The sequence below is a fragment of the Oryctolagus cuniculus genome, chromosome 11 (assembly GCF_964237555.1).
Source record: "Oryctolagus cuniculus chromosome 11, mOryCun1.1, whole genome shotgun sequence".
In the NCBI taxonomy this organism is placed as follows: domain Eukaryota; kingdom Metazoa; phylum Chordata; class Mammalia; order Lagomorpha; family Leporidae; genus Oryctolagus; species Oryctolagus cuniculus.
In genome coordinates this window covers 1,210,293-1,228,601 of record NC_091442.1, presented here as the reverse complement: position 1 = coordinate 1,228,601, position 18,309 = coordinate 1,210,293, and the positions used below count along the sequence as shown (strand labels likewise).

At 67.4% G+C, this 18,309-nt stretch overlaps 2 protein-coding genes across 7 annotated transcripts in view; one reads left to right on the top strand and one right to left on the bottom strand.

The window, feature by feature from the left end:
* Positions 1 to 1,867: 1,867 nt before the first annotated feature.
* Positions 1,868 to 6,719, bottom strand: PSMA7 (proteasome 20S subunit alpha 7). Of its 3 annotated transcripts, none has more exons than XM_051839669.2 (7): positions 6,504 to 6,719; positions 4,643 to 4,769; positions 4,104 to 4,228; positions 3,605 to 3,727; positions 3,043 to 3,162; positions 2,352 to 2,414; positions 1,868 to 2,096 (listed from the first exon to the last, which is right to left on the bottom strand). In XM_051839669.2, exons 1-7 carry the CDS (start codon positions 6,597 to 6,599, stop codon positions 2,004 to 2,006), a joined length of 747 nt encoding a protein of 248 aa, XP_051695629.1. In that variant the 5' UTR covers positions 6,600 to 6,719; the 3' UTR covers positions 1,868 to 2,003. The 3 variants fall into 3 exon arrangements, with proteins under 3 accessions (XP_051695629.1, XP_069907743.1, XP_069907744.1); XM_070051642.1 differs by having other exon boundaries at positions 1,868 to 2,143; positions 2,284 to 2,414; positions 6,504 to 6,715; XM_070051643.1 differs by lacking the exon at positions 2,352 to 2,414 and having other exon boundaries at positions 1,868 to 2,128; positions 3,016 to 3,162; positions 6,504 to 6,715.
* Positions 6,720 to 6,905: 186 nt separating this feature from the next.
* SS18L1 (SS18L1 subunit of BAF chromatin remodeling complex) overlaps positions 6,906 to 18,309 on the top strand; it is a 32,273-nt gene continuing 20,869 nt past the window's right edge. For 2 of the 4 annotated variants that reach the window (XM_070051640.1, XM_051839647.2), the window contains exon 1: positions 6,906 to 7,129. In XM_070051640.1, the coding sequence (XP_069907741.1) occupies positions 7,061 to 7,129 (69 nt within the window). In that variant the 5' untranslated portion in view covers positions 6,906 to 7,060. The remainder of the gene's footprint in view (positions 7,130 to 18,309) is intronic. The other 2 variants (XM_051839645.2, XM_051839662.2) reach the window with 2 other exon arrangements.

The following is an 18,309-nucleotide window of genomic DNA, read 5'->3' as shown; positions in this document are numbered from 1 at the left end:
GTGCCGCTGGCTGGCACCCCCTCCGGCTGGGGGTGGGTCTCGGGACCAGGCAGGGCCAGCACGGGTGGGTGTGTGGGGAGGGTGGGCTGTAGGCAGGGAAGGGCAGTGTCCCGTGGATCATGTTGTGTAAGGAGCCAGACTCCCCGCTGTGTGGAGTGCCGGCAAGGCTGTGACTGGCAAGGGGGAGGTGGGCTGGGAGGACTTCGGGGTGCGGCAGAGGGCCCTGAACGTTAGCATGGAGCCTGGCCTCATAGGGATGGAGGTTGGGGTCACAGCCGTGGACAGGCCCCCTGAGCGCCGAGCCCCGTCCTGTCCCTGCCACTCTGACCTGGTCGGTTGGTCAGTGTTGGACTCTGGCTGGACACTTGGGTGTTCTCATCCTCTTGGGAATAAGCCAGTCTTTTTCGCAAGGTCAGTTGACCAAGAGCGTACTTCTTCTCGGTTGTAAATAGTTCTGCGTCTTTGTTTTCAGGCTGGGCGGCGGGAGGGCGGGGATCATAAACTTGTTGCATGAGTAAGTGGGCCAGACCTGCAGGGTGCGCATGCTGCAGTAAGCACCTTGGTGACCAGCTCCTTCAGAACGCGACTCAGTCCTGGCAAAGCTCGGGTTTATTTTTGTAGGGCTTCAGGACCCCGTGGCTCTTAGAACAGGGTGGGCTGCTGTCAGGATGTCAACTGTGATTCTGAATAAACAAGCAAACCTTTTCCTTCTTCTGATTCCTGTCCTGGGCCCGCCTGGGGGCAGGTGCTGGGGCAGGGGTGGGGCACAGCTGACCAGCAGGATTCGGGGTCTGGGGTCCTGCCCAGTGCTGGAGGGAGGCATGACCAGCTGGCCAGGGTGCGGTGCCGAGACAGGCCCAAACGCTCCTCGCCGGCTGCCCACACTCTGGCTGCTGGCCTTCAACTCACTCACGTTCTCAAGGCCCCTGGAGCCCTCACGGAGCTAACCCTCAGGACGCCCAGGCCCCTCTAACGGGTTAACAGGTGACTAAAGCCCGAGGACCAGGAGGCACAGGTGTCTGCTTCCCTGTAACGCCTGCCTGGCACACTGGGCCCGGAGCAGGAGTGACACCAGGCACAGGCAGCCTTCGATGGAGACGGCCTCAGCCCCAGTTCTGAGTTCCGTGACTCAGCCACGTTTAAGCACACAAGTCTGCGTTTACTGCCTGTGGTTAACTCTGTTGTAGAAGTCACCAGTGCCAACAGAGCCAAGGTGGGGGCACCAGGAGCCCCGCTGAGGCTGCTGCTGCCTGGAGCTGGAGGGCGGAGAGCGGGACCCCTGCTCTTGGATGTGCGCAGCCCCTAGTGAGCACGCACGCAGGCTGAACGCGGGGGACTGCCTCGCCCCAGCTGGCGGACAGCAGCTCTAGACAGGGATGGACACGTCCCACACTGACACGGACGGGGCGCCCGCCTAGAGCCCCAGCTCCCGGCTACTGTCCACCCTGGAGAGCAGCAGTGGAGGGTCCACACTGTTGAGTAGGAGACCTGGATGAGTCTCTGGCTTTGGCCTGGCCCAGTCGCAGCTGTTGCCCGGCCAGAGGCCCAGCAGAGCTCTTTGATGTGAACAAGGAAGATCGATCTCTTTCAAATATTTAAGATAAAAGGGGGTAAAGCCGCTGCCTGCAGTGCGGGCATCCCCTGTGGGCAGCTCCACTGTGATCCAGCTCTCTGCTGTGGCCTGGGAAAGCAGCAGCAGATGCCCAAGTCCTTGGGCTCCTGCACCGCGTGGCAGACCCGGAAGAAGCTCCTGGCTCCGGCCACTGCGACCATTCAGGGAGTGACCCAGCGGATGGAAGACCTCCCGCTTTCTGCCTCTAACTCTGCCTTTTGAATAAATCTTTAAAATAATAAGATACACCATCTATTAATAAAAAAGGTTAAAAAATGGGAGGTTTACTGGAGGGCACGCGACAGCAAGAGCACGGGGTGGAGACGCCTGCGCAGCGCCTTGCGGTTCGTCCACGATCAGAATTTAAAAATCGTTACAGCCAGGAGAGTTCTCACGACGCTTTCTTCTGTTTCTTCTTTTCGTTTTCTTCTTTCTCTTTTTCAATTTCAGCAACGTATTTCTCAATTTCTTCAGGGTTTAAGATCTAGCAAGGAAAGGGGCTTGTTACGGCCAACGCTTGGGTGAGGGAGGCTGGGTTCCTGCCACGTGTGTAGTGTGCCCAGGGGCATGCCCAGGCCAGGGGACCCTGGGGGAGCCCCCTCCCAGTGCTGAGACCACACAGGACAGAGGACTGTGGGACAGACCCTCTCGCAGTGCGAGGCCCGCCCCACAGCAGCCTGTCTGAGCCCGGCGCCCAGCCCTGACCCCGAGAAGCTCCGCAGGACACAGCTGGCATTACCTTGAGGGGCTGATCCCGCCTCATGACCGCGAGTTCGATGTTTTTGCCACCAGACTGAACCACCTTGAGGGGAGACGACAGGACATGAGATCCCTCGCCCCACAGAGGGCCCAGACAGCGCCCGTGAGTCCCTCATGGCGCCGCCCCTCCACTTAGCAACCCCCGCCTCGCCAGGCAGGTGTGGACAGAGCTGGACCCTCGCCCCGCCAGGCACTGCTGTCAGTGTGGTTAGCTCCCCCCCTCGCAGCTCAGGCCTGGAAGGCCAAGTTCGGGCCATGCGCAGAACACACTCCCCGCCGAGGGGTGGGGTCACATCCCACCTGCGCCACTCGTAGAAAGCAGGGGCCGCGCTGTGGCACGGCGGGCTAGGCCTCCCCCTGCAGTGCCGGCTCCCGTACGGGCTCCAGCTCCCATCCAGCTTCCTGCTGAGGGCCTGGGAGAGTGGAGGATGCCCGCGTCCTTGGGCCCCACACCACGTGGGAGACCTGGACAAGGCTCCTGGTTCCTGGCTTCCGGTCAGCTCCCCTCCAGCCACTGCGGCCGTTTAGGGAGTGGCCCAGGGGATGAAGATCGCTCACTGCCTCTCAAAGCTTAGCAAGGATATGCCCAGAGCTCCGTGGGACCGGGACACTGCCCTGCCCACGCCCACGCGGCCGGCGTCCACCGTGTTTCCCGGACCCCGAGCACTTACTTCCAGGAGGGCCTTGATCACCAGCTTGATGGCCAGGTCGTCGGTCTCGATGGCGTCATCGGTGTAGTTCTTCTCCAGGAACTCACGCACTGACTTGGCGCCCCGGCCGATGGCATTGGCCTGAAACGGATGTGCACCCGCGGTGGCCCAGGGGTCCAGCTGCCTGCTGCCCGTGTCCCCAGGGGGCCTGCTGTTTGCTCTGAGCAAGCTGTGGCAAGGGGCAGCCGCTCCAGGTGACCTGCGGAGCCCCGTGGGCAGCCATGCTGAGTGGCCAGCTGAGCCCCGTGGGCGGCCATGCCGAGTGGCCAGCTGAGCCCCGTGGGCGGCCATGCCGAGTGACCAGCTGAGCCCCGTGGGCAGCTTCCTTCTGCCGATTCTTAACTGATCCTAACGCCGCCCTGCACCCGCACCCTCACGGTCCTGCAGGACAATCTGGTGCTCACGGCCCCCTGGCTCCCACACAGCCACCGTCAAGGCAGCGTGTACATCTGGGACGCGGTGACCTCAAACGCTGACGTGAGGAGTGGACGCTGCCGAAGCCGCTGCACCCTGCGGGACTCACCTTCCAGGCGTGGTACGTGCCCGAGGGGTCAGTCTGGTAGAGTCTGGGGGTGCCATCGAAGTCAAAGCCCACGATGAGGGCAGAGATGCCGAATGGCCTGCGACCGTTGCTCTGTGTGTAGCGCTGGAGCGGCACAAACAGGTCGGGGCTCGGACCAGGGAGACCGCGCAGGACGCCCGCGAGCCGAGCCCCAGCCAGGGGCGCTCTGCAGGCACCGAGACCCCCCACGCCTCCGGCCCGTTCTGCACCTGCACGCCCAGGCCCAGGCACTGCGCAGCACGCACTGAGCGCCTGGGAACTTCCTGCCAGGCAGCCGTCCAGCTGGCCACACGCTGGCTCGGAAGACGAATGGCGTCGCGCCACAGTGGTTCTCGGCTCCCTCCCACCCGCCTGGCAACGCCGCTAAGGACAGAGCCGGGCCTCGCTCCTCCCTCCAGCGCGCGCTGAGAGCCAAGGGGAAGCGGTGGACAGCAGGACGCAGCTGACCCCGGGCGCCCACCTGCTTCAGACTGGCGATGTAGCGGGTGATGTACTCCACAGTGACCGGGTCCTCCACGGTCAGCCGGTGGCTCTGGCACTCTACCCGGGCCCGATTGATGACGATGCGCGCGTCCGCAGTGAGGCCTGCAAAGGAGCGGGAGACTCCGAGCAAGGACGGCGTTGACCCTGGCTACTCCGCAGCCTGACCTCTGGGCACGGTCCCCCCTCGCCCTTAGCGGCCAGAGCGGGACCAGCAGCCTCCGGGGCTCTTCTGAGAACCAGGTCAGGGAGCCGCCCCGCGCCCTGGGGGAGCGCAGGGGCCGAGTGCGTGCCTCCCCGTCACGGGGCAGGTGTACTGCTGCTGGCCACGGGCAGCCCTGTCTGCCCTCTGCATGCCACAGGTCAGGCGGGGCTCGTGTTTGGGGGACAGAAAAACCCCCAAGTTAACTCCTGAAGTCCGAATCCACTGACGTCTGGCAACAGCCCGGGGCCCCGCGTCCCTCTGCACAGCCAGGTTCCACCGGGACCCTGAGTGCGGCCCTGGCCCCGGTCGCGCACCTGCGAACGCCATGCAGACGTTGTCGTCCAACGCGCAGATCTTGCGCACGGTCCTTTCATCCTGCAGCTTGGCCACCGACTTCTTCTCCACGCCAAGGACGACGATGTCTCTCCCCCGGACGCCAACCTCCAATGAAAACCACGGCCCGCATGAGAAACTGCGGAGGCGGGGCGCCAGGAGCACACGGCAACACGGTCCTGGGGCGTGGCCGGCAGCCGCCACGCGGAGCTGTGCTCACCCGCGCAGCCCACAGCTCACAGCCCGACAGCCCGGGCCCGGCACTGCGGGTAGGGACCTGCCGTGTGGGCCGGAGTCTGAACAGGGGCGCCGGCCGCAGGCGAGCTGTGAAGCCACCTCCCGGCACGAGGGAGGGGCCGCCTGCTGTCAGCCGTCGCCGGACACCGCCCGCCAAGGCAACCACGGGTGGGATTCAAAATCCGATAAATCACGGCAGGCTAATTATGAAGTGGACAATTCCGTACGACCGCAAACGGCCCGGCAGAGACAGGTTCCCCACCCCTGCTCAGAGGGCTGGGCTGGCAAGGCTGCAGACCATGGACCCACGCAGGGTCCCGGCTCCGGCCTAGACTGGCACCCACTGTCGCGGGCCCAAGGGGCGTGAGCAGTATGAAGGCCTCCCCGTCTCCTAACCAGGCGTGGGAGCCGCTTCGGCATGGGACGCCGAGCCCCCATCAGAGTCGGGGCGCAGCTCCCACCCCCCTCCTGGGAGACCCGGACTAAGCTCCTGGCTGGTGGCGGTCAGGGGCCTCTGGGGAGTCAGCCGGCGGGTGGGGGCTCTGCCTCTCACACACACCGGAACCTCAGGAATCGGCCATCCCACACGTCAATCAAACAGCCTAGAAACCAACCGCAGCAATCGGTGGGCGCCGCGCGTGCCCGCCCTCCAGCACAGGGCCTTTCAGCCCCGCCGGCCAGTGCCGACCTGGGCAGCCGCCCCCGCCCACGGCATGCCAGCAGCAGTCTCGCTCCACACGGCAGTGCCCGCGGGCCGAGGGGCACTGGCCCGGTTTCCAGGGAGGTCCCGGGTGCCGACTCGGCCAGACGCTCCGGGAGCCGCAGCTGTGCGTCCGCCCGAGCGAGCGTGGGTGGGGAGGAGGTCAGAGTTGGACTTGGGACCCTAATTGCAGGCGGTCACACGAGCCAGGAAGTGGCGACCTCAGAATCCGCGTCGTGGCCCTGAACGTCTAGGATTCTAAGGGACAAAAACGTCGCGCGCCACGGCGCTGTCTGCGAGGGGGCAGACGCTGCCCAGGCACCGCACCCCCGGGGGCCTGGCCCGGGGCCCCCCAGCCTCCTGTGAGAAACACCACCCCTCCTCCACATGCGCGCGCGCTCCCGAGGTGCGCCCAGGTGCTGCTGGTGGGAACGAGACAGGCGCCTGAGCCCCGAGCTCAACGTGCCCACCTGGGCAGGCAGTGGCCTGGCATCACTCCGGGAGCCGCCAGGACAGTCCCCGTGCGTCCGGCTGGCCCGCCGCCGGCAGGTGCAGGGCACGGCCCGCTCCCGTACCGGAAAGCACGCACCCAGAGGCACCCCGGGCTACTGGCCTGGCCCCTCACCCGCGGCCTCCGACGCCATGCGCGCCCCAGCGCCGCCATCGGCCCCGCCCGGGCTGCGGCTCCCTTCTCTGCGCCACGGAGCCGGCGCCCCGCGGGTTCCCAGCGGCCCGCTGGCCACACGCACGGCCGAAGGGACGCCGCGCCGCCGTCCCGGGAGCAGCGGTCCGCAGCCCGCGCCCCCGGCCGAGCCCAGGCCCGCCGCCCGCCGCCGCGCCCGGGCCCCCGGCGGCGCCCCTGGCCCGGGCCCCCAGCGCGCGCAGGCCCCGGCGCGGCGGCTCACCGCGGTCGAGCCCTTCTTAACGGCCTCCTGCGCGTACTCCACTTGGAACAGGTGGCCGTCGGGCGAGAAGACGGTGATGGCGCGGTCGTAGCTCATGCCGGCGGCCGCGGCGCGGGCCCAGGGCCACCCTCTCCGCCGCTCTCAAAAGCGCACACTCACGGCCGGCGCGCGCGCCCTGCGCCGCGCCCACGCTGCGCGTCGGTGACGTCACGGCGTCGGGCGGACGTGCGGGCGCGCGGCGGGGCGGGGCGGGGCCGGGCCTAACCACGGGCGGCGGGGCGGGGGGGGCGGCGCGGGGCGCGGCGGAGCGGGCGCGGGGCGCCGGCCGGCCGCCGGGGGGCGCCACGCGAGGCGCGGCCTCGGAGGGGGCGGCGGCGGCGGGAGGCGGCGCGGCGGGCGCGGCGGCGCGCGCGGGGCGGCGGGGCGGGCGAGCCCACGGCGCGGCGTCCCCCGCGCCTCCCGCCCCCCGGCGACTGCGGAGAATGAGCTCTTCGGGCGGCCGAGCGCAGCCGGGGAATAAGCCCTGATGGTCACGGGCTGAGCCCCGCGTCGCCGCAATGTCCGTGGCCTTCGCGTCCGCCCGGCCGAGGGGCAAAGGGGAGGTCACGCAGCAGACCATTCAGAAGGTGCGTGGGGCCGGGGCGCGAGGCGCGGGCACGCGCGGGCTGGGGCGCGGGCAGCCGGCGGGCGCGGGGCGCGAACAAAGCCGGGGCGCAGCCGAGCGGCCCCGCGCCCGCCGTCCGCAGCGGCGCTCCCCGGGGGGCCCACGCCCACTCTGCCGGAGGCGCGCGGAGACCCGCGGGCGCGGGCGAGGGCGCGTGGCGTCGGCCGCCTGGGAGGAGAGGGCGGCGGCGGCGCCCGTGTCGGGGGTCCGGGTCCCGAGCGCCGCTGGCCACGCGCGAGGGAGTGCGGGCCGGCCTCGGGGACGCCCCTCGGCGAGGCGCGAGCCCCCAGGGCACAAAGGACGCGGCGCGGGCTTGGGCGCCCCGCAGCGCACGCGGGTGCCCCGCGCCCGGGAACCCGGCTGTGCTGTGCAGCCCCGCGCCTCGGCGTGAGTCGGGCCGCGCGGGTGCGGGGGAGCGGGCACGTTCCGTTCTCGGCTTCCCCGCCCGACAGATAAGGAAGGAAGCTGGCGTTCGCCGCGCCCCTCTGCACGCGCCCGGCGCCTCGCGCGGCTGCGTGTGTTCCTCTGCTGGACTCTGTGGGTTCGCCGGGAGGGGTGCGCCCGCCTCTGGGGACGTGGTCCTCGGGCTGTCACCAAGATGGAGACCGATCTTGTCGCCACGGGATTGTCACGAGTGGGGGGCCTTGGGCAGCGCCGAGCCGGGGATGGTGACGGACGGGAGCCTCCGAGGGTGTGGAGTCGCAGGTGCTGTTTGAGAGCCTTGCGAATCTTTTAATGTGCGCTTTCTCTTTGAGATTTATTTGACACACAGAGTTGGAGAGGTAGGGAGAGGTCTTCCATCCGCTGGTTCAGTCCCCAGATGGCCGAAACGGCCGGAGCTGCGCCCAAAGCCGGGAGCCTGGGGCTTTATCTGAGTCGGCTCCCCGGGTGCAGGGCCCAAGGACGTGGGCGTTGTTCCGTTGCTGTCCCAGCAGAGTTAGATCAGAAGTGCAGCAGCCAGGACTGGCACTGGCGCTCCTGTGGGACCCGGCACTGCAGGCCGGGGCTTAACCCGCGGCACCAGAGCACCCGCCGCCGGGCGGGGGAGATTCTCCATCCGGCGAGCCTGCGACAGCCAGGGCTGGGCCAGGTGGGCACCGGGAGCCTGCAGCTCCGTCCAGGCCTCCAAGCCCCGGGGCCACCCTTCACGGCCCCTCCACCGTGTGCCAGTAGCACACAGCTGACAGCAACCAGCCTGCTGAGCCACGACGCCTGGCCCGGGCTTTGCCCGTCTTCTCCGCGTCCTCCGTGGAATTAGCGTCCCCCGTGTAGCTGAGGAGGCGGAAGCACAGGAAAGCTGCGTGCCGTGGACGGTGGCTGCGGCACGGCTGTGGCTGCAGCGCCGCATCGCGCGGCCTTTGGCTCGGCAGAGCGTCAGGCACGAGCCCCGGGGGCACGTGTGGGCATTTCTGGGGGTGTCCTGATGCCCTGGCTTTTTTTTTTTTTAAAGGATTCATTCATTTATTTACTTATGTATTTATTTTAAAGGCAGACTTACAGAGAGGCAGAGAGAGAGAGAGAGTCTTCCATCCACTGGCTCACTCCCCAGGTGGCCACAGCTGGGCTGATCCAAAGCCAGGAGCTTCCTCCGGGTCTCCCACGCGGGTGCAGGGGCCCAAGCACTTGGGCCATCTTCCACTGCTTTTCCAGGCCGCAGCAGAGAGCTGGATCAGAAGTGGAGCAGCTGGGATTCAAACCTGCGCCCATGTGGGATGCCGGCACTGCAGGCGGCGGCTTTACCCGCTGTGCCACAGCGCCGGCCCCGCTCCCTGCTCCTTTGGAGCTAGCGGTCCCTGCTCCCACAGCCGCCGTTGGCTTCAGCGTGCGCCTGATCCTCTGTGCTTTGCACCCACCTCCCAGTGAAGCTGCCCAGACCCCGCATTGGCAGGGGAGTGAGCATTGCTGGCCGCAGACCTCGGAGCGGAGGGAGGGCGGACGGGCACCGGCCCTGGGAAGCAGGCCTCCACGTCGGGCTGTCCGTGCCCGCGAGCCGCGGGGCAGCCTGGCGTCTCGACGGTGCGTGTGTACCCCAGGGGCCTGTGACTGAGCGCCTAGGATGTGGCCACCGCGGCCGCCAGAAGCTTGTATGGCAGGCACCGAGGAAAGCCGGGGACCCCTCAGAAGCCTGCCTGGAGGGGGGGTGCGCACAAGCTGTCCTCTGAGCGTGTCCGGGCAGGGGTCTGCAGGCCAAGTCTGTGCAGCTGTGAAGCCCCGCCCCCTGCCCCCCCACCCCCCGGCCTGGCCGTCACGTGCTGTGAGGCTTTGCCTGGGCCCCGAGTGGCTGACCCCGGCCTGGCACTGGGACTTCTGCAGCCCTGGTCCTGTCCCCGGGAGCGTGGGGTGAGCTGACACATCAGCACCCGGCGAGCACCAGCAAGTGACCACAGACGCGGTGCCGGCGCCTTCGGGAGGCCTGGGAGGGGGAGGCGTGGCTGCCGGCTGTGGCTACCTCTTCCTTGGCACCTCTGTGTCCGTGTCCCCGCTTCCTGTGACAACACCCGGCCTCAGACTTAGCGCCAGCGTCATCCAGTGTGACGTCATCCATACCTGGTGCCCCCTGCCGGGGACCCTCTTGGACTTTAAGACATGGACACCTTGCCAATTTGGGGCGCACAGCTGTCCCCCGGCAGCGGGTGTAGAGTGCAGAGGAGGTCTGGAGAAGGACCCCCACGGCACAGAGCAGGAAGCCTGGCAGCTGAGGGGGTTCTGAGTGGTCTGAGCATGGCCTGCGTGGAGCAGGTGCAGAGGCCCTGAGTGGACGGCGGGGAGAGCCGGTCTGAGCCGGGCAGGTGTAGCCTGTGGTAACCGAGCGACCGCTGGGTAGGGGCAGCGAAGGTGGTGCCTTGGCGAGAACCACGGGGCTGTGACGGTGCCAGGGACCATGGTGGGGGTGGCGTCCCTGATCTCTGCAGGTTGGGGTCCATGGTGCCCAGTGAGGGGTTCCCGGCCACCAGGGCTGGAGTGGGGCCGTGACTGGCACCTGAGCTGGGCGCAGCGCGGGGGACCCCGGGCGCCGTCCGTGGGGGGGGCCCCGGTGCCTCCTTGCCGCACGGTAGTTGCAGGGTGAATGTGTTCTTGCTGGTGGCGTTGACTTCTCTGTTGTTCCCTTGACTGGTGTCGTCTGTCCAGCTGCTGGGGGGCAGCGCGGGGGCAGCTGTGGCGCTCAGAGGAGATGGAAGGGCCGGGCTGGGGCTGCTGGAGGGGACGAGGCCGGCAAGGCGGGGAGTGGTCACACAGGGCCGGCCTTGCCCAGTGACCTTTGCTCCAAGGTACAAGGGGGTCGGGTGCAGGATGGGCCGGGGGTGGGCCCGACGGAGGAGGCGGTGCCGGGGCTCTCCTCGGGCCGGGCACTTGCTGTCTTGAGCACACACAGATCCAGGGAGCGGTGGGTTGGGTTCGGATCGGCCGTGTGTGAAACCAGAGGGACAGATGGCTCGGGAACACCGAGCCCCACCCCCAGGGAAGAGTGGTCAGTGAATAGCTTTTCAGCCCTCACTGCTGGGAGTGTTTCTCCCTGTGGGCAGAGACCCCCCCACCGGGAGCCTGGAGAGATGGGGAGGGGGAGACGTCCCCTCATCCTAGGCGTTGGGCTGGCCCTTGGTTGGCTTCTCTGCTGTTTTTTTTTTTTTTTTTTTTTTTTTTTTGACAGGCAGAGTGGACAGTGAGAGAGAGAGAGGAGGGAGAGGGAGAGGGAGAGAGGGAGGTCTTCCGTCCACTGGTTCACTCCCTAATCGGCTGCAATGGCCGGAGCTGCACTGATCCGTAGCCAGGAGCTTCCCCAGGGTCTCCCACGTGGGTGCAGGGGCCCAAGGACCTGGGCCATCTTCCACTGCTTTCCCAGGCCACAGCAGAGAGCTGGATCGGAAGTGGAGCAGCCAGGACTCCAACCAGCACCCATATGGGATGCTGGCATGGCAGGCGGCAGCTTTACCCGCTACACCATAGCGCCAGCCCCGCCATTTTGTTTGAAGATTTTTTATTTGGAAGGCGGAATCATGGGGAGAGAGAGAGAGACCTTGCATCTGATTCACTCCTCAAGTGGTCAGGACTGGCCCAGCTGAAGCCAGGAGCCAGGAGCTCCACCTGGGTCTCGCACAGGGCGGCAGGGGCCCAGGGACTTGGCCGTCATCTGCTCCTTCACCAGATGCATGGGCAGGGAGCTGGGTCAGAAGTGGAGCAGCCGGGCCGGGACTGGAGCCGGTGTGGGTGCTGGTGTCACAGCAACGCACCCCGCCGAGCCATCTTGCGTCAGGAGCAGGGCTGCCCAGAACGTGAGCAGCTCTGCAAGTCCAGCAGGGAGCGGCACAGCCAGGCAGCGTCCACTCTGCCCAGTGTCCCTGCTGGTCACTCCAAGGCCAGTGTTCTCCCAGTGCTGCCCAGATCCGCAGGGCCTGCAGAGGGGCACACGTGGAGGGAGGCGCGGTGCCTATCTGCCTGCACCCCTGTCCTCTCCAAGGGCAGTGTGCTCCGGCGGACACTGTCTCCATGGTGGAGTCTGGGGGCAGAGGGGAGGCCTGAGGGAGGCCCAGTCCCTGGTGGTCCCCTTGGTGCCTGCCTCATGGCTCCCTCCAGCGCCTTTCCCCAGCCTGTCCCTGGGGCCAGTGGGTCAACATCTGGACACCTCCCTGTGTGTCCCTGGAGTCAGGGCAGCTTCCCTGGAACCCCAAGCTCCGGGCCCTGGGGGCGCCTTGGCTACCCCGGCAGGTGCAGGACTAAAGAGCGGGTGTCACCGCCACAGCCCCTGTGCGCCAGTGGGGGGGGGGGGCAGGTGCGCTGTCACGTGAGTCCCCTAGGGCCTAGGAAGACGTCAAGCTGGGTGTCAGCGCCTGGTCCACGGCCCACGAAGGAGAAGTCAGAAGAGCTGGGGGACAGGTGATGTCGCCGTCCTTGGGACGAGGGCTCCTGCACGGTGGGTATGGTTCTGACCGGCTGCAGACCAGGCGCGGTCTGGCCTGTTTGGGTCTCTGCCCAGCCAGCCTCCGCCCAGGGCTGAGGAGGGGCCTCCGGGCTTCGTTCTCATCCTGCGGTGGTGACTTCGCTGAGCCTCGGTCCCCTGACTTCCAGAACGAGGCGGTGTCTGCGCACGGTGCCGCGTTGCGCCGTCTTCAGCCTTTCCTTCGGGCCCTGGAGCGGTAGGGAACGAGCCAGGATCTCTGTGGCGTGCGGGCAGGAGGTGGCGGCTCCGTTCCCAACCGCGGGCGTCCCAGGCCGGGTGAGGAAGAAAAGGCAGCTGCTGGGCGGGAGCGAGGCGGGAGGTGGTGAGCGCCTGGAGGCAGGAGGAGGCTCCACTTGCTGCCGCTTCCGGGTCCGCGTCTGAAAGTCGGGCGCGTGTGGGCCGGGCTGGGCCGGCCAGGCTGGATCCAGGCGCCCTGGGCCGTCTGCTGCCCTCCCAGGCGCAGCAGCAGGGGCTGGACCAGAAGTGGGCCAGCGAGTTCTTGAAGCGGCCCTCGGTGTGGGCTGTGGACGTCCCGAGCAGGGGCTGCATCCGCTGTGCCACGAGGCCCTGAGCTGTCTTCAGACCCCGCCCCTGCGAGGAGTGCAGGTGGCCAGTGTGCAGGGGGCCGCGACTTCCCGTGTTAGGTCCGGCCCTGGGCTGGGGGAGGGACTGAGACTCCGGCCGGGCTCAGTGGGAGAGAGCCCCGATGGGTTAGCGGTGTCTGCCTTGTAGGAACTCGTCTCACACGCGTGTCCACGTGCGTGTGGAGCGGTGCACGCGGCCCTGAGGACCCTTCCCGCCTCCGTGGGAGGCGAGCGGCCACGCTGCGGGATCCTCTGGAACGCGGGAAGCCCTGCGGTGGGCTGGTTGTGCGAGTGCTGGCACCAGACGCTCCAGGACATCAGCCGAGGGGCTCCTGAGGCATGGGGACAGCGTGTGCACACGTGGAGTGGGGAGGGGAAGTGCGCTCGCGCGGCGCGGATGCTTCCGGGGGAGCAGGGGCAGGCGAGGCAGGGGACGGTCTGGCTTCCCACACCCGGGCCTTTTCCATTTAAACGGAAGGCGAGGCGGCAGCAGGTGGAGCTCCCAGGACCCCCGCTCCCGGGGAGTGGTACCCCCCCCCGGCAGAGGTCCTGGTCGAGGTCCTACCTGGTGGTCCCAGGCGTGTGTTCGTGCTCTGGGTGCTGGGACCCCAGTCGCGCCTGTGCGGTCCTCACTCCCCCACCCCCACATCAGGACTCCACCTGTGCCTGGAGCCCCCACCCCGCAAGCCCCTCGTCCTTTCTCAGTCCTGACTGCCAAGTCCAGTGCCCTTGATGCCCTGACTGGTGGGTTGCCACGGTGACCGCCGGGTGCAGGGTGGGGGGAAGGACTGACCGCTCCTGGCTTCATGACCCTGGGTTCCACCCCCACCCGGACCTTGCAAGTAAAGAATCAGAAAGGGGCGCAGCGGGCACCCAGCCCAGGGCGCAGGTTTGAGTCCCAGCCACTCTGGTTCTGACCCAGCTCCCTGCTAACAAGCCTGGGGGAGCGGCGGAGGACGGCCCAGGTGCGGGGCCTTGAACCCATGTGGGGACACAGATGGAGTCCAGCCGTTGTGAGCGTTTGGGGAGTGAACCCGTGAATGGAGATCCGTCTCTCACTCTGCCTTTCAACAAATCAAAAAAAAATTTTTTTTGACAGGCAGAGTGGACAGTGAGAGAGAGACAGAGAGAAAGGTCTTCCTTTGCCGTTGGTTCACCTTCCAATGGCCGCCACGGTCGGTGCATTGCGGCTGGCGTACTGCACGTATCCGAAGCCAGGAGCCAGGTGCTTCTCCTGGTCTCCCATGGGGTGCAGGGCCCAAGCACTTGGGCCATCTTCCACTGCACTCCCGGGCCACAGCAGAGAGCTGGCCTGGAAGAGGGGCAACCGGGACAGAATCCGGCGCCCCGACCGGGACTAGAACCTGGGGTGCCAGCGCTGCAGGCGGAGGATTAGCCTAGTGAGCCGCGGCGCCGGCTCCAACAAATCAATTTTTAAAGTCAAGAATCAGAGGCTGCTGGGGCCTGTGTTAAACATTGGGGTGCTCACGGCTCATGTTAAACATTGGGGTGCTCACGGCTCGTGTTAAACATTGGGGTGCTCACGGTTCGTGTTAAATGTTGGGGTGCTCACGGCTCGTGTTAAACGTTGGGGTGCTAGGAGCTCGTGTTAAATGTTGGGGTGCTCATGGCTTGTGTTAAACGTTGGGGTGCTCGGGGGGCTCGTGTTAAATGTTGGGGGGCTCGTGTTAAACGTTGGGGTGCTCACGGCTCATGTTAAACGTTGGGGTGCATTGGGGTGTTCAGGGCTCGTGTTAAATGTTGGAGTGTTCATGGCTCGTGTTAAACGTTGGGGTGCTCAGGGCTCGTGTTAAATGTTGGGGTGCTCATGGCTCGTGTTAAATGTTGGGGTGCTCAGGCTCGTGTTAAATGTTGGGGTGCTTTTCCACCTTGCTTCCACTCCCAGCAGCACCCCTTGCTCTTAGCGCCCGAAGTGGCCGCTTCAGTCCTGGGGGCCTCCGGGAAAGGGAGGCTTTGCTATTGTGGGTCCTCCTCCCACACTGTACCCCCTCCCCTATCCCAGAGCGGCCAGGGCTGGCGTGGCGGGCGCTGGGGCCCTGGAGCCGGCCGTCTGGGCGCTCGCCTGTCGCTGGCCGCCCCCAGCAAAGGTGCCCTCGGTCGCTGCCAGGGCCCCCTCTCCTGGGCGCCTCCTGTTCCCTGGACACCTCTGGGGTCTCCCTGGGCCTTGAGTCTCCTGGTTCTGGGGTTTGCGCCCTAGTTCTGTCCGAGCGTGTCCTTTTGTAGCTCCCTAAGGAAGAATTCCCACGCCACCTTCCCCGGGTTGCCCAGATGCCGCGCGCGCTGTCTCCTGCCCGTCCACCTGACCCCCAAGAGCAGCCCGTGGGCGTGGCGCCCCGGCTTCCCCGGACTCGGGACTCGGTAACCAGGGCGCGGCGGCTGCACTGGGGACCAGACTGCCGCGCTCTTCCTCCGGAGCTTCCGTGGGGCGTCACAGACAGGCAGGACCCCTCGCACAGCGGCTGGGCGGCTGGGCGGCTGTTGCAGCACACACCGGTCAGTTACAGAGTGCCCTGTGCCGTGTCCTGACGGTCGGGCAGAACGTCCCTTCCTCCTGCCCACGTGCTCCCTCGGTGTTCTGCAAAACTGACTCAGGCTTAGGGGTGCTCCCCTCCACCCGTCACTCAGGGCAGGGTCCCCGCCCTCCACCTGTCACTCAGGGCAGGGTCCCCGCCCCCCACCTGTCACTCAGGGTTAAGTCCCCGCCCTCCACCCGTCACTCAGGGCCAGGTCCCCGCCCTCCACCTGTCACTCAGGGCAGGGTCTCCGCCCCCCACCTGTCACTCAGGGTTAAGTCCCCGCCCTCCACCCGTCACTCAGTGAGGGTCCCCGCCCTCCACCTGTCACTCAAGGCAGGGTCCCCCCCCTCCACCTGTCATTCAGGGCCAGGTCCCCGCCCTCCACCCGTCACTCGGGGTCAGGTCCCCGCCCTCCACCTGTCACTCAGGGCAGGGTCCCTCCCTCCACCTGTCACTCAGGGCAGGGTCCCCCCCCTCCACCCCTCACTCAGGGCCAGGTCCCCGCCCTCCACCCGTCACTCAGGGCAGGGTCCCCGCCCCCCACCTGTCACTCAGGGTTAAGTCCCCGCCCTCCACCTGTCACTCAGGGCCAGGTCCCCGCCCTCCACCCGTCACTCAGGGCCAGGTCCCCGCCCTCCACCTGTCACTCAGGGCAGGGTCCCCGCCCTCCACCTGTCACTCAGGGCAGGGTCCCCCCCCCTCCACCTGTCACTCAGGGCCAGGTCCCCGCCCTCCACCCGTCACTCGGGGTCAGGCCCCGCCCTCCACCTGTCACTCAGGGCAGGGTCCCCCCCCTCCACCTGTCACTCAGGGCAGGGTCCCCCCCCACCCCCACCCCTCACTCAGGGCCAGGTCCCCGCCCTCCACCTGTCACTCAGGGCAGGGTCCCCGCCCCCCACCTGTCACTCAGGGTTAAGTCCCTGCCCTCCACCTGTCACTCAGGGCCAGGTCCCCCCCCCTCCACCTGTCACTCAAGGCCAGGTCCCTGCCCTCCACCTGTCACTCAGGGCAGGGTCCCCACCCCTCCACCCGTCACTCAGGGCAGGGTCCCCGCCCCTCCACCCGTCACTCAGGGCAGGGTCCCCGCCCTCCACCTGTCACTCAGGGCCAGGTCCCCGCCCTCCGCCTGTCACTCAGGGCAGGGTCCCCGCCCCTCCACCTGTCACTTAGGGCCAGGTCCCCGCCCTCCACCTGTCACTCAGGGCAGGGTCCCCGCCCCTCCACCTGTCACTCGGGGTCAGGTCCCGCCCCTGCACGCGTCCCGCAGGGTCAGGTCGCAGCTCCTGTGTCTGCAGCTTCCAGGCCTGTGTGGAAGCTCGGTGCTGCCGGGGTTCAGCCCACAGGTGCGCTCTGCTCTTCTGTGGCCGCCGGATCCCTTTGCCCCTGGTGGGGGCCCCGCGGGTGTGTACGCGTGTCCTTCTGCCCCGTGTGCATTCCTGGACGGCGTCCTTGGCCCTGCGTCCACTCCTGGACGGCGTCCTTGGCCCTGCGTCCACTCCTGGACGAGTGCTGGACGCCTCCGCTGAGTTTCCTCCTCGGGGGCCCAGGGGGCGGGCGGCAGGGGCCCGGTGCGTCTTCTCGCACCCGGCCCTCGTGAGGAGTTTCCCTCGGCCTCCGTCTGCTGCCCTACGTGGGGTCCTGTCTGCCTGGCGTGTTCTAGGCGTGCTCTGTCCTGCTCCCGCCTTCTCTGTGCGGCGCTCGTCTTTTTCATGGCTCCGTGAAGATATTTTCCCATCAGCTTTTACAGTTGCCTTTTTGTGCCGATTTGCTCAGGTTTCGGCCTCATAGCTGGTGGTGGCCCCGTGTGTCCCACGCCAGGCCTGACCCTGGCCTGTGGTGCCCCGGGGCTTCTCCCTGGGTGTGTCCGCCTCAGTGCAGTGTCCCGGCCTCTCTCCTGCCTGGCTGTCCGTTTCCGTGGCGCCTCCACCTCCTGCGCGGCAGGCTCGGCGCCCAGCGGCGTTGGTCGGAAGCCCTGGGCCCCGGGGGTTCCATCCCACTGCGCCGTGTGCTGCTGCCACCGCCTCGCCCCCCACTCTGCCCTTCTGCACGTTGCCTTCGGCAGGCCTCGCTCCTGGCCGATCTGGGCCCGGCCCCTTTCCCTGATGCGTCCTGGCTGTCCCGGGGCGGGACTCTTGGCGCTGGGTGTGCAGCCCCCCCCCCTGCCCCAGCACACTGCCTGCCTGCCTCATCACCCGCGTGCCTGACGCGCACCCCCTCCGTGGCATTGGCGTGAGCGGCCTCCGTGGTCAGCGTTCGGTGTGTTGGAGAAAACGCCTGCCCTGCAGTTAGTCCAGGAGGCCGTCTAAGGGTGGTCTCGAGCGGAGGAGCCGGGCGTCCTGGTCATTCCTTCTTCACGCTGGTCGGGGGGCAGCTGCCCTCCCCTGCGGGCAGGTGCACTCTGCAGGCAGCGCTGGCCGGCGGCGCCCCCTGGTGGTCTCCTTGTCTCAGGACAGCTCCTCTGCCCAGCTGGGAGCCGCTCGCTGGCCACGGTGGGGAGAACACTGGGGAGGAGGCTGTTGGAAGTTACCAAAAAATGGAGCAACAGGAGCCGAACCCAAATAGTGGAGGCTGTGGGGCAGAAGGGGCTGAGCCAGGACCTGTGGGCCTGTGCTCCAGGGTCGGGCAGCAGTCACAGGGTGGAGGGACACACTGGACTGAGGCGGTCCCTGACCCCAGCCCTGTCCCCCGTGTGCTGGACTGCGGTGGTCCCTGACCCCAGCCCTGTTCCCCTCCCCCCGTGTGCTGGACTGCGGTGGTCCCTGACCCCAGCCCTGTCCCCCTCCCCCTGCGCACTGGACTGCGGCGGTCCCTGACCCCAGCCCTGTCCCCCTGTGTGCTGGACTGTGGTGGTCCCTGACCCCAGCCCCATCCGCCTGCGCACTGGACTGCGGCGGTCCCTGACCCCAACCCCTCCCCCTGTGTGCTGAACTGCGGTGGTCCCTGACCCCAGCCCTGTCCCCCTCCCCCTGCGCGCTGGACTGCGGTGGTCCCTGACCCCAACCCCTCCCCCTACCTGCCCCAGGGACCTGCAGAGTCCACCTGGAGACCTTTGGAGGGGACAGAGGGCACCTCCCTCTGTGCGAAG